Here is a 14,961-nt window from a genome sequence, read left to right as displayed (position 1 = left end):
ATAAAAATCACATCAAATCAACATACCAGCAGAGCAGTAACACTGCTATCGAGACTAAGCGTCGCCATATCTCTAGCAGCAAGAAGTAGGCAGAAGAAGCCATGTTCAAAACAGTTTATGTTCAATGTTCCATTCATGTTAAAATAAGGGATTACATTTTAAATGTCTTTCATTGTTTTTCAGTGTCTTTCCTGCTTTAATAAAATTTCAGACACATTTTCCATTATTTGATGTGCACGATAAGTATTTTTATGCAAATCTTCTTTCCTCTTCCCCCATAGCAACCACTGATACCTGTGGTACATATATTTTATTTCTTCAACTCCTCAACACTAAAATTGCACCACCAAGAATGAAAAGTTATGGAAATCACAGGATAAACATGTTAATGATCTTCAAATGATGAAAAATTTAAACATTTTAAAAATAACTCAATTTATTCAATATCGAGTATAAGCACCACATGAAGAAATCCCCGCATTTACACACCTTTGCTGCTATCAGTGAGGTTATTAATGGTTGCCTGAGGAATTTTCTGTCACACTGAATGCACTTGGACACACAAATCATCAAGATCCGCTGCTGGCAGGACATTTTGCAATTGCCGAGCAATGACATCACAAATGTGTTCGATAGGAGACAAGTCCAGAGGTGCTGCAAGACATAGTAGCACATTTAGGCCACACTGGTTGCTCATGGTATTACAAGAAACATGAGGTCTAATGTTGTTGTGTTGAAAAAAAGCTCCTGGGACACTGGATCAATGTTGGTACCACTGATTCCATGACCAAATCAATATAATTCCAAGATATTGCATCCAGAATATAAACTTAACTGATCAGGCTACGATACATTATCCCACCCCACAACATAAACCTGGGAAAAGGACTAGTCTAATGTTTCCTCATGAAGGTCTCTTCATGGAGCTGCCCACATAGTCACCAGACCAATGTTCTGCTGTTATTGTTTCCAAGACAAAAATGGGAATCATTGATGAAGAGTATAGACTTCCAATCCAGCCTCCACTGCTTCAATACAGCCTCTGGTGTCCATCTGGAGACCATAAGGGCAGTTCCATGAAGAGCCCTTCAAAGTGGAACGTCAAACTGGTACTACTCCCAGCATTATGATGTGAAGTGGCATAATATATGGTAGCTAGACCCCTCTAGTCTTCAATCCAGCTACTCTAACAGTTTACATTACAGTGTTTTGGTTGTGGAGCCTGTGGTATGACTATTTCTCAAAAGTGTCTCAAGAGCTGTTTTTCAATATGACAATGAAGCATGTTGCTATTCTGAGGAGCCTACATGGCCTAAATGTGCTTCCACAATCTCTATCATCTCCATACTTGTCTCCCATTGTGGACGTCTGAGACGTAATTGCTGGGCAAGTGCCAAGGCGTGCAAGTGCAGATTTCTGCACTTGGTGCTCAAACTAAATACTGAATAAGTCATGATGTTTTACAGATTCTTTTAAAATGTTGATTTGTCGCTAGCAAAGAAATAATATATATATATATATGTGTGTGTGTTAGTGATTTTAATGATATATCCAATGGAAATGTAGATCATTTTGATTTTTGGGGGGAGAGAGGAATGGATTATTCTTTTGTTTTGGTGTCTTTTGATCCATTTGAGTTACCTTTATCCTCGTAGCTTTTTCTTCTTTTTTGAGGAAATTTAGTATACTAGTATTACATGGTAGCCAATAACATGATATAGATATTCTGATTCTGGTTCAAAGGGAAGGTCCAGTGAACCCAATTCTATGATAGAGATATATATATAATATGGCATATGGACAGTGGTTTATGGCATATGGACAGTGGTTACTTTCACATGACACTATGAACTATTTTTTTCTCATATTGATTAATAATTCCATGTTGTGTGAAAAGGTCACTGGCAAAATATTGGAGGATACTAGCCTCAGTGATATGAACCCAGAATTATGTTCCAGCATATTATGTGCTGAGAGGGGATAATCAGCCATAATATGACTGTTTTCTTTGGTGAACAGCTGAAGAGTGGATAGGTGTCTGTTCAACCATATCTCCACCCCAGGGTATGATCTAGAACAGGGGTCTCAAACTCAGTTTACCTGGGGGCCGCTGGAGGTAGAATCTGGGTGAGGCTGGGCCGCATCAGGTTTTTCACAAGAAAAGCTCTTACAAAAGCATTCCAATGTTATCAAATGTCTTTATTTTTTCATCTTTAGTGTTAAAAAATAAAAATAAATTAACAAAATCATAAGAAAAAAAAAATCAATCAGTAATAAATAAATAAAATGAAAATGATAATAATACAGCAGATATAGAAGGCTGAAGAAAGCACATATAGTAGGTGACTAGAGAAATGTAATTATTATTATTCAGATTCAGATGTCTGTATTAACAGTTCTTTAACATTTAACTTTCTGAACATGAATGGAACATTGAACATAACCTGTTTTGAACATGGCTTTTTCTGCCTACTTCTTGCTGCTAGAGATATGGCAGCGCTTACTCTCGCATAGCCGAGCCACATTTGGCTTAAGGGAGGAAGCAGTTGAGACCCTCAGTAGGGCTTGAAGATGCTCATCAGTAAGTCTGGACCTGTACTTGGACTTATTGAAGTTCAAGGTAGGGAAGAGCTTTTCGCACAAGTATGTGCTCCCAAAAAGACACATGGTCCGCTTGAACATTCGGGAAAGCTCAGGGAAGCTGGGGGGGGCAATTCTCTCAAAAATGGCCTGAGCTTGTCTGCTTTTCCACTCACCTCTCTGAACTTGGCTTTGAGTTCAGAGTTGCATTGCAGGTCAATGAGCTCCATTTGAAGCACAGGAGGGGCATTTTGCACATCAAAGGAGAAGGGGTCCTCAAAAATTTGAAATGTGGCTCTGTGTGTCTTGAAGTCTGCAAATCTGTGATCAAATTCCTCCTGTAGCTTCAAAATGACATCCATATACTCCTCACCACTGAATGGTGTGCCTGCTTCCATGAGTGCCTTGCATGATGGGAAATGGCAAAGGTTTATCTGAGAAAGCTGGGCTTACCATAACATAAGTTTTGTAGAGAATGCTCTCACGTTGTCATAGGCAGCACTGACAAGTTGCCCCTGGCCTTGTAACTTCTTGTTCAGTACATTAAGCTCATGTATGATATTAAAAAAACAAGCTAAGTCCATGAGCCATTTTGGATCACTTAGCACAGGAACAGCAGCCCCGTCTCTCTCCATGAAGGCTTTCACTTCCACTCTCAACTCAAAAAATCTCTTCAATATGTTTCCCCTGCTGAGCCAACGTACGTCGGTGAAGCAGAGCACATCCCCATATTCTAACTTCATTTCCTCTAAATAAAACACGAAACCTTCTGTGGTTTAAGCCCCTGGATCTGATTGGGTTGATGCATTTCACAACGAAAGACATCACATTGTCAAACTTCAGGCATTTGCTGCAAAGGGCCTGCAAATGGATAATGCAGTGCAGAGCAATGACCTCCTCCACACCTTCCTCTTCCAGTTTTTTTTTTTTTTTAACAAGTGCCACCAGTCCATTTTTCCTCCTTGTCATTGATGGCGCTCCATCAGTTGTTATTTCAACAAACCTCCTCCAAGGTAAACCGTCATTCTCAATGGCATCACACAGCTGGTGAAATATCTCCTGAGCGGTGGTCTGGCCATACATTGGAATCACTGTGAGCAACTCCTCTATGACTTCAAAATTGTCATCAACACCATGGACATAGATTGCGAGCTGGGCAGTGTCGGTGATGTCTGTGGTCTCATCAAGAGCGACACTGAAACATTTTGCTTTCTCACACAGTTGATCATAAATGTCACTTGACAGGTCAGAAATGCGCTCTGCTACGGTACTGGCAGAAAGGCTGATGTAGCTAAACTGACCTTTCTTTTCTGGACAGACAATACTTGCAGCCTGTAATATGCACTTTTTTACAAATTCACCTTCTTTGAATGGCTTTCCTGCTTTAGCAATCATCTCACTAACCACGTAGCTATCTTCGACTGCTGCATCATTCTCTTTGGTTGCTTTCTTAAAGAAATCTTGTTGCCTCAGTAGATATCTTTTAATATTAGCAACCCGGTTGGCTCTTTCATCTCCCTGGTATTTTGCATACTCCTCAGCATGTCAAGTTATGTAATGACGTTTCAAATTGTATTCTTTGTGCACTGCAACTTTCTCTGTGCAAATAAGACACGTCGGGATGCCCCTGTGCTCAACAAAGAAATATTGCACTTCCCACTTTTCCTGAAATTGTCTGCGCTCATCACCAACCTTTCTCTTCACTGCAGGCTTTGAAAAAGACATGTTTGGGGCTGTGTAAATAATAGATAATTCCACTTGGTATCACTGTTTTAGTGTTAGCCGATGCGTCTTTTCAGCTTTTTTTTCTGTCCCGCTGAACAGCAATTTCCGCAGCTTCTGAGCCCGGGGTAATGGCGCAAGTTCGCAATAAGGCCGGCTGATGTCCCGCCTCTGAGAGCAATATACCGCACCACTCCACCGCTCATTCTGAACCTGGTGCACCTGAGTCTGTGGCGTGGTCCGGTCCCTGCTCGGCTGCTCCTGCTGCATGTGTTGTGAGTGTGACTCATACGTCTTGCCTGCTGACAGCAGGCTGCTGTGACTGTCTAGCCATCATCATACCTCCTCCTGCTGCAGCTCCGATGGACCAGCGCCGACATCTTCTTCCTGTATGAGCGCGCGGTAACATGTCACGTGATACCGCTCATTAAGCTCATGAATATGGGCGCCACGCCTATGAGAGTGGAGTGGCATCCATATTCATGACCTTAATGAGCGGTACTATGTGTGACTGGGATTTCACATGCGAGACTCGGCCGTGTTTCTCGCATGTGTGATCCCGGCCGAGGTGAGGGCCGCAAACTATTGTCCCAAGGGCCGCAGTTGGCCCACGGGCCGCGAGTTTGATACCCCTGCTTTAGACTCATTCAGTGTTGTGTGTTTGGAGATAATCTCCAGAGCAGCAGTCATGTTAAAGAGAGGTGAACCTTGTTTTTTTCCCTGATTGGGTACTCTCAACAGCTACATAGATTGTGCTGTTTACTATTTTGTTTTTCCCATTATGTTAGAAGGGCTGTTTATGTTTTACCTGATGCTGGACTGGTTTATGCAGCATGTTTTTCCATAAACCAGTGGAAAACTTTAACGGGATGAGTTCCTGTGACTGCCTCTTAGAGCAGCTGAGTGAGAAGATATACCACAGTTGATATTTTCTCTCAGCATTGAAATATGTCCTCAAATCTCATCTTAAAGAATCTCATACTGAAAGACAAACTAATATTCATAAAAATTTTCATAGAGAGTTAAATAAAATATTATTTTCTGTACATAAAGCAGAGGAATTCATTTCCACATAGAGTCAGTAAAATGGTCTGTATTTGGACTATCAGTAAGTTACATGACAAAATGATCCACTATGCTATGGTCTATTTTGTGTCATACCTGCACGTGAGGGACAGCAAATTGGAGAATTTGTATAGGCATTCAGAAACACGGCCCCATGCTGTTTCAGAAAGTCTAAGTTAGGGAGATCCACCAGGTGATTTTCAGAAGCAATTGTTAGTCGTCCATCCTGCAGAAGAAAATATTGTTACATAGAGATTTTAATAAGCCACCTTGGTGAACATTAAATGCAGTTCCACCACAAATATTCAGTACTGGTACAGTAGGTACGGAAAGTTTTCAGACCCCTTTACATTTTTCACTCTTTATTTCATTGCAGCCATTTGGTAAATTCAAAAAAGTTCATTTTTTTCTCATTAATGTACACTCTGCACCCCATCTTGACTGGAAAAAAAACAGAAATGTAGAAATTATTGCAAATTTATTAAAGAAGAAAAACTGAAATATCACATAGTCATAAGTATTCAGACCCTTTGCTCAGTACTGAGTAGATGCACACTTTTGAGCTAGTACAGCCTTGAGTCTTCTTGGAAATGATGCAACAAGTTTTCACACCTGGATTTGGGGATCCTCTGCCATTCTTCCTTGCAGATCCTCTCCAGTTCAGTCAGGTTGGATGGTGAACGTTGGTGGACAGCCATTTTCAGGTCTCTCCAGAAATGCTCAATTGGGTTTAGGTCAGGGCTCTGGCTGGACCAGTCAAGAATGGGCACAGAGGTGTTCTGAAGCCACTCCTTTGTTATTTTAGCTGTGTGCTTAGGGTCATTATCTTGTTGGAAGGTGATTCTTCGGCCAAGTCTGAGGTCCAGATCACTCTGGAAGAGGTTTTCATCCAGGATATCTCTGTACTTGGCCGCATTCATGCTGCCTTCAATTGCAACCAGTCGTCCTGTCCCTGCAGCTGTAAAACATCCTCATAGCATGAAGCTGCCACCACCATGTTTCACTGTTTGGATTGTATTGGGCAGGTGATGAGCAGTGCCTGGTTTTCTCCACACATACAGCTTAGAATAATCACCAAAAGTTCTATCTTTGTCTCATCAGACCAGAGAATCTTATTTCTCATATTCTCTATATTGTATAATGCACCCCCATAGGCAGACTCCATATTGTATAATGCACTCCCATAGCCAGACTCTATAGTATAATGAAACCCTCCATAGGCAGACTTTATAGTATAATGCATGCCCATAGCCAGACTCTATAGCATGGGTCCTCAAACTACGGCCCGCGGGCCACATGCGGCCCGCCAAGGACTTTTATCCGGCCCCCCGCCAGGCCGACATTGAACTCATGAACTGCACTGCAGTTCAATGCCGGCGGGCCCTGTAATCGCGGGCGGGATGAGGCGCCGAGGAAAGGCGTTACGCAGCCCTCCATATGCAGCAGAGCACAGTGCACACAGACGGCGTGATTGTCATCACGCCGCCTGCGCGGCCTGATGACGTCACGCCGCCTATGTGCCTGTGCAGGAAGAAGACTGAGATGAGCGGGCGCCTCTTCAGAGCAGCGGGGGACATAGGTGAGTACTTTTTTTTTTTTTTACGCCGGGTCCTATTGGGGTCATTTACCTGCCTAATGGGGACATCTACCTGCCTATTGGGGACTTGTGCTGCCTAATGGGGACCTGTGCTGCCTAATGGGGACCTGTGCTGCCTATTGGGGACATTTACCTGCCTAATGGGGACATTTACCTGCCTATTGGGGACATTTATCTGCCTAATGGGGACATCTACCTGCCTATTGGGGACTTGTGCTGCCTAATGGGGACCTGTGCTGCCTAATGGGGACCTGTGCTGCCTAATGGGGACATTTACCTGCCTAATGGGGACATTTACCTGCCTAATGGGGACATTTACCTGCCTAATGGGGACATCTACCTGCCTATTGGGGACTTGTGCTGCCTAATGGGGACATTTACCTTCCTTTTGGGGACCTGTGCTGCCTATTGGGGACATTTACCTTCCTTTTGGGGACCTGTGCTGCCTATTGGGGACATTTACCTGTCTATTGGGGACCTGTGCTATCTATTGGGGACATTTACCTGCCTATTGGAGACGTATGCTGTCTATTGGGGACATTTACCTGCCTTTTAGGGACCAATGCTGCCTATTGGGGATTCTTGCACCACACCAGTTTGACAAAATGAAAAAAAACCCTGCTATAACTAAATAAGTAAAAAGCAAAAGTGCATTTAAATCATACAGAGTTCTTAGTAATACTGTATTTGATCAAACATAGCATAAAAGCCGTCCCACCATCGACAAGGTGACTCTGTGGTCGGGGCGGTCCTACACTGTCTAGTATTAATAACCTTATCATGTGTCAAAGTTGACGTCTGTGTGAATAAGGGCAGACAAGGACCGGGTCCCAACCACTGGACACCAGTCAGGGGAAGCCTTTAAATACAATTTCCAGCTCAGGAGAGGGAGGCCACACCCCAGGTTGCACAGAATGCAAAAAGACAAAGAAAAAACACAAAAATTGAGCTTGGTTTGAGTTGGTACACATGCAGCATATAAATGCATGTTCACATGGCCATAAAGCATACAAAACCTACAAAAGACAAAATGAAAAAAACCCCTGCTATAACTAAATAAGTAAAAAGGCTTTTATGCTATGTTTGATCAAATACAGTATTACTAAGAACTCTGTATGATTTAAATGCACTTTTGCTTTTTACTTATTTAGTTATAGCAGGGTTTTTTTTCATTTTGTCTTTTGTAGGTTTTGTATGCTTTATGGCCATGTGAACATGCATTTATATGCTGCATGTGTACCAACTCAAACCAAGCTCAATTTTTGTGTTTTTACCACACCAGTTTGAGCCTGAGGTAAAAGTGGAGTTCCACCAATATGGGCACTGGTGAGACTGCATTGATAGGCACTGATCAGGCTGCATTGATGGGCACTGTTCAGACTGCATTGATGTGCACTGATCAGGCTGCGCTGATGGGCACTGATCAGGCTGCATTGATGGGCACTGATCAGGCTGCATTGATGGGCACTGATCAGGCAGCATTGATGGGCACTGATCAGGCTGCATTGATGGGCACTGATCAGGCTGCATTGATGGGCACTGATCAGGCTGCATTGATGGGCACTGATCAGGCTGCATTGATGGGCACTGATCAGGCTGCATTGATGAGCACTGATCAGGCTGGATTGATGGGCACTGATCAGGCTGCATTGATGGTCAGTGCAGTCTGTATGTCTCTGTGTGGGCAAATTTATTGCTGGTATATTGTTTTTGTAGCGCTGTATATATGTTGGTATTTTACTAATAGCAATTTTGAATCCCTAGGAAACAATGATATCAAGAAAGAGAAAAAATTGACTCGAAGTGTAGGATATTCGAAGAACCCAAAAAATCGGTAAGTTTGATGATTTAACTTCATTTTTAATATTGTATTTGTTCCTATTTTTGTTTTATTACTTCTAAATAAGATATGTGCAGTGTGCACAGGAATTTATTCATAATTTTTTTTAAACTATATTCCGGCCCTCCAATGTTCCGAGGGACCGTAATCTGGTCCCCTGTTTAAAAAGTTTGAGGACCCCTGCTCTATAGTATAATGCAGCTCCATAAAAACAATAAATACTCACCTCGCTTCCATCTGGTTCCTCTGCTGTTCCAACCGCCCGCACATCTCCGGACAGCAGTCGCCGGGTAGTGACGTCATCGTGACCCCTGTCAGTGTCGTCGTCAGTGACGTGACGCTCCTTCTCTTATCAATGCGGTCAGCTGCATCTAGCCGATACAATTTAACCTGTGATGATGATGATGGGTGGGGGGCCCACTGCTGGCACCGGGCCCACCCCGCCTGCTCAGGAGATCATGTCTCCCTGCTCTGCTGCAGTGTAACTGTATTGACGAGCAATGTACGCTGATACAGTTACAGTAGCGTTGCTCCAGATGAGCCCCCTCAGAGCGCGGGGCCTGCGGCGACAGCCCCCTCTGCCCCCCGATAGCTACGCTACTGGGGTACTGTAAAAAGGAAGAAAGACACCAGACCCCACAATGCAGACGAGCTGAAAGCTGTTTTTAAAGTAACCTAGGCTCCCATAACAACTCAGCAGAGCCAAAGGCTGATCGCCTCCATGCCACTTCGCATTGCAGCATTGTAATTGATGCCAAAGGAGCCTCGACCAAGTATTGAGTGCATTTACTGAACATACAGTGCCTTGCCAAAGTATTCGGCCCCCTGGAACTTTTCAACCTTTTCCCACATATCATGCTTCAAACATAAAGATACCAAATGTAAATTTTTGCTGAAGAATCAAAAAGTGGGACACAATTGTGAAGTTGAACGAAATTTATTGGTTATTTTAAATTTTTGTGGAAATTCAAAAACTGAAAAGTGGGGTGTGCAATATTAGTCCCTTTAACTTAATACTTTGTTGCGCCACCTTTTGCTGCGATTACAGCTGCAAGTCACTTGGGGTATGTCTCTATCTGTTTTGTACATCGAGAGACTGAAATTCTTGCCCATTCTTTCTTGGCAAACAGCTCGAGCTCAGTGAGGTTTGATGGAGATCGTTTGTGAACAGCAGTTTTCAGCTCTTTCCACAGATTCTCGATTGGATTCAGGTCTGGACTTTGACTTGGCCTTTCTAACACATGGATACGTTTATTTGTGAACCATTCCATTGTAGATTTTGCTTTATGTTTGGGATCATTGTCCTGTTGGAAGACCAATCTCGGTCCCAGTCTCAGGTCTTTTACAGACTCCAACAGGTTTTCTTCAAGAATGGTCCTGTATTTGGCTCCATCCATCTTCCCATCAATTTTAACCATCTTCCCTGTCCTTGCTGAAGAAAAGCAGCCCCAAACCATGATGTTGCCACCACCATGTTTGACAGTGGGGATGGTGTGTTCAGGGTGATGAGCTGTGTTGCCTTTTACGCCAAACATATCGTTCGGCATTGTTGCCAAAAAGTTCGATTTTGGGTTCATCTGACTAGAGCACCTTCTTCCACATGTTTGGTGTGTCTCCCAGGTGGCATGTTGCAAACTTTAAACAACACTTTTAATGGATATCCTTGAGAAATGGCTTTCTTCTTGCCACTCTTCCATAAAGGCCAGATTTGTGCAGTGTACGACTGATTGTTGTCCTATGGACAGACTGTCCCACCTCAGCTGTAGATCTCTGCAGTTCATCCAGAGTGATCATGGGCCTCTTGGCTGCATCTCTGATCAGTCTTCTCCTTGTTTGAGATGAAAGTTTAGAGGGACGGCCGGGTCTTGGTAGATTTGCAGAGGTATGATACTCCTTCCATTTCAAAATGATCGCTTGCACAGTGCTCCTTGGGATGTTTAAAGTTTTGGAAATCATTTTATATCCAAATCCGGCTTTAAACTTCTCCACACAAGTATCACGGACCTACCTGTTGTGTTCCTTGGTCTTCATGATGCTCTCTGTGCTTCAAACAGAACCCTGAGACTACCACAGAGCAGGTGCATTTCTACGGAGACTTGATTACACACAGGTGGATTATATTTATCATCAGTAGTCATGTAGGACAACATTGGATCATTCAGAGATTCACAATGAACTTCTGGAGTGAGTTTGCTGCACGGAAAGTAAAGGGGCCGAATAATATTGCACGACTCACTTTTCAGTTTTTGAATTTCCACAAAAAATTTAAAATAACCAAAAAATTTCGTTCAACTTCACAATTGTGTTCCACTTGTTGTTGATTCTTCACCAAAAATTTACATTTGGTATCTTTATGTTTGAAGCATGATATGTGGGAAAAGGTTGAAAAGTTCCAGGGGGCCGAATACTTTCACAAGGCACTGTACATTTCAGTAGGTCAACATGTTGGATTTTAAAATCATTTTTTCAAGCTGGTGTTATAAAGTATTCTAGTTTACTGAGATATTGACATTTGAGTTTTCATTGACTATAAGCCATAATCATCAACATTAACAGAAATAAGCACGTGAAATAGATCACTGTTTGTAATGACTCTATATGATATATGAGTTTCACTTTTTGTATTGAAGAACTGAAATAAATTAACATTTTGATGTTATTCTATGCTTGTGAGATGCACCTGTACATGTGAAATTGGATGCCACATATCAAACCTCAGGTGTCAGTGTCTACACAGAAGGTCTAGAGACCATGTGGGCAAAACCACGAAGTGGCCTTCATGATAAAACATCACACCAGTCCTAATCATGGGATAATAGTGGGGAGGAAAGGACAATGTACAGTAGCCCGACGCCTCTATTCTTCATTCAAGGTTCCCAAACAGCAGAGAGGTACATTGATTTGGTGGTCGAATCAGTATGGCTATTTCTCCAAGGTTTTCTAGGAGCTGTTTTTCCACATGAGAACGTCAGGCCGCATACTACTCGTGCGAGTAGCCTGAATGGCCTAAGGATGCTACCATGGCCTGCAGCATGGGTTTCTCTACCATTGCACACATCTGAGACATCATTGGTCAGCAATTGCAGGTGTAGCTGCCAGCAGTTGATATTGATGATTTGCATGGCCAAGAGCATTCAGCGTGGCAGAATATTCTTCAAATAACCATTCATAACCTCAATGATAGCAGCCAAGGTGGTGCATAAGTGTCTGTATTTGTGCATGTGGCGCTCATACTCGATACTGAATAAATCAAGCTGTTTTGAAAAATGTGATCCAATTTTTCCATCATTTGCATATCGTTGACATGTCTATCCATCCTGTAATTTTCATAATTCCATGACTTTTCCTTCTTACTGCTGCAATTTTAATTTTGAGGTGTGCATGTAATTAAGTAATTCTCCAAATATAATTTGTTAAATGGGTTGTCTGGGACTATCTTATTGACATCTGGCACTCCCAGCGATCAGCTGTTATCTGTGCTGGCGGTTGACAGATGTAAATAGCATATGAAGCGGAACACTGTGGATCTGCCCATTGTTTTCAGCCGCTCCCGAGTACTGCAGATCAGCCTCTATTTGATTGCATAGGAGATAAGGTGCAGCAGCCAAGAGCAATAGGAAAGCCCGATTGAGTACAGTATAATGAGGTTCTTCAGGTTACTTTCATAGTGTTCATCATTTTGCTGTAAGAAAAATCTTTGATATTTTTTCTAGTTTTTTTTATGGAATCTGCTATGGATCTTCCAATCCAGATGTGAGCCTATGATTACACTGCTCATATTTTGGAGATATGCTTCTAGTTTTGTGTTAAAGAAAAAAAAACTGCATCAAAGACTGAGTTTTCAGTCTATTCCAGGCCTAAAGTTTCACTTTCTATAACTTGGAAAACTAACTGAAAACTTATTTCTGTTCTTCAGATGTTTACACTACAAGTTGCATAATTCAGTTCACTATTTTGTATCATGTAGGAGCAGAAACTAAACAGTCAGGCATTTCTTCTTGATAAGTTGCAATACATCACGTGAATATTAACTCAATTACAGGTACTTACAAAGGCGTCACTCATCACCATGACCACATTGTATCGGACGCTGCTGTCACGGATCGGAGGTATCGGATTCACATCCACAGCTGGCAGGAAAAACAGAAAGGAAAGGAACTTGATAGATTTCCAAAACAGAAAAGACATGTCCACCTACAAATACTGTCCAGTAGAGGAAAGTAATGGCTCCCCTGGAAGTCGAGTAAAACTTTCCCCTAAAAGCCGAAGGGGAGCACAGTTCTATAGTTTGTTTTTGCTTCAACTCATACGTAACTAGAAGGGAAATGTTTTAAAAGTTCCCACTTCCTGCCTTGTGAGTCAGACCTCACACCCGCGTCTTCTTACAGTTATATCAAGGTTATTGCAAACTGTTCTTGCACTAGCTTTAATTTTCACTGGGAAAATGCTGACGGGTGAATTGCTGCATCTAAAACTCACATAGCAAAATCACACCCAAATAACCCACAATAGTGTAGTAGTGTGTATGCCCTAAGCTGGCACTCGATAACATGTAACCTCAATGTGGTGAGTCAGCAGCAATTTTCAATGTTTTTTGCTATGTTTTCCTTTCTATATGAGTTTCAGCATTTGCAATTAGTTTAGACGCGGTATGTGCTGCAAAGACAAAACCATTCTTGAGCAACGCTCACTACATGTTTATGTAATACAATTATAATTCTAAAATGGTTATTGATGGAAAAGGCTATTAGTAGAACATGTATATTGGGGCAGTACAGCTTTAGTGGTAGATTTATGCCACTGTAAGGTGACATTTTTGGCAAACCAGTGGATGTGTGTAGTAGACAGAAGGTCGTTTTTTTACCTTTTAAAGGGTTGAGGCAATGACCCACAAAGTTCAAATGTAAAAGTCTCTTTAATTCGTTATCTTCACACAAAGGTTCCAATCCACACAATTGCATATATCTTCAGTGCATATTATCAGTGTTCAATTCACACCAGTATGTAGCACTACATAGTGCACGGCTTTGTATCACAGTCCCTAAACATGCCGGACTTCACCTTGTCCAGATTCCATGGGTGACTGCATGCCGTGCCAATGTCTCTCACAGCCTCCTTAGTCTCTTTACTCACCCACACTACCGTACACATTACTTGATATCCTCCGGATCGCAGCCGGACACCATATCCATCTGTTTGCAGCCGTTACACACGACAGTCTTTCTTCGGACACAGGAACTGCCTACCTCCGGTTCACCTCTGGGCACAAGACATCTACATCCGATACCTGTCACCGTGGACAGCAGCACCACTGTGTACGCTTTGGGTTGCCAGGCCTCACTCTGGCCCTGATACAGACTCACTCACTGTTTGCAGCCGTTACACACGCCAGTCTTTCTTCGGGCACAGGAACTCTCTACCTCCAGTTCACCTCCGGGCCCAAGACATCTACATCTGATACCAGTCACCGTGGATGGCAGCACCAATGTGTTTGGGTTGCCAGGCCTCACTCTGGCACTGACAAAGACTCACTCAGATCTCACTAACCCTTTCCTGCAGGGTTTTTATCACAGAAACCTGTGGCTTTCAGCCACATGGAAAACCTGGGTCCGGAATGGAACAGACTGCAACACTATCATACTGCAATCTGTTTCAAACCCAACATCCAGAGCAGGTTTTCCATACCTCTGCCTTAGACACTAACATGTCCAAGATTAACACTTATTTTATTATCAGTCTGCATTGCTACGCCCATGACTGCCATGCACACCTATGGCCTTCATACACCTCTGTGCATATCCTGGGGAGACTAAACAGTGACCCCTACCTGTGACATTGGTCACTGCTTCACCATTGCAATCCCAGCTATGCCTGTGACCACAATGCATTCCCATAGCCTCAATACGTCTCTGTTCATATCCTGGGGGGAACACACAGCACTCCCTAGCTGTAACAGGGGTCACTGCCTCACATATCCCCCTCCCGTTCAAACCTGTGGGGTTGAACACTTGAGACCCCACATGGGTGCGAGACAGGGCATCCGCATGCCCCTGTGACATCCCCGCCCAACACTGCACTAAGAAACCAAAGTAGGGTCCGGAACCATCGATCAGCACATGCATCCCTCCCCTTTGCATTTCTCCTCCATACTTCATTA

The 14,961-nt window shown here is 42.9% G+C and overlaps 1 protein-coding gene across 2 annotated transcripts in view; it reads right to left on the bottom strand.

Moving 5' to 3' along the window:
• Positions 1-13,150, bottom strand: part of ARSK (arylsulfatase family member K) — a 139,868-nt gene extending 126,718 nt beyond the window's left edge. Inside the window, exons 1-2 of one of the 2 annotated variants that reach the window (XM_073541155.1) lie at positions 12,855-13,150; positions 5,464-5,593 (exon numbers count right to left, since the gene is read on the bottom strand). In XM_073541155.1, the coding sequence (XP_073397256.1) occupies positions 5,464-5,593; positions 12,855-12,992 (268 nt within the window). In that variant the 5' untranslated portion in view covers positions 12,993-13,150. The remainder of the gene's footprint in view (positions 1-5,463; positions 5,594-12,854) is intronic. The other variant, XM_073541069.1, reaches the window with a different exon arrangement.
• Positions 13,151-14,961: the final 1,811 nt, after the last annotated feature.

This window comes from Dendrobates tinctorius, unplaced genomic scaffold (assembly GCF_039654945.1).
Source record: "Dendrobates tinctorius isolate UK_male_01 unplaced genomic scaffold, ASM3965494v1 ptg000003l, whole genome shotgun sequence".
Lineage (NCBI taxonomy): Eukaryota > Metazoa > Chordata > Amphibia > Anura > Dendrobatidae > Dendrobates > Dendrobates tinctorius.
The sequence above is the reverse complement of the archived record's forward strand: the minus strand, read 5'-3'. Positions and strand labels throughout refer to the sequence as shown.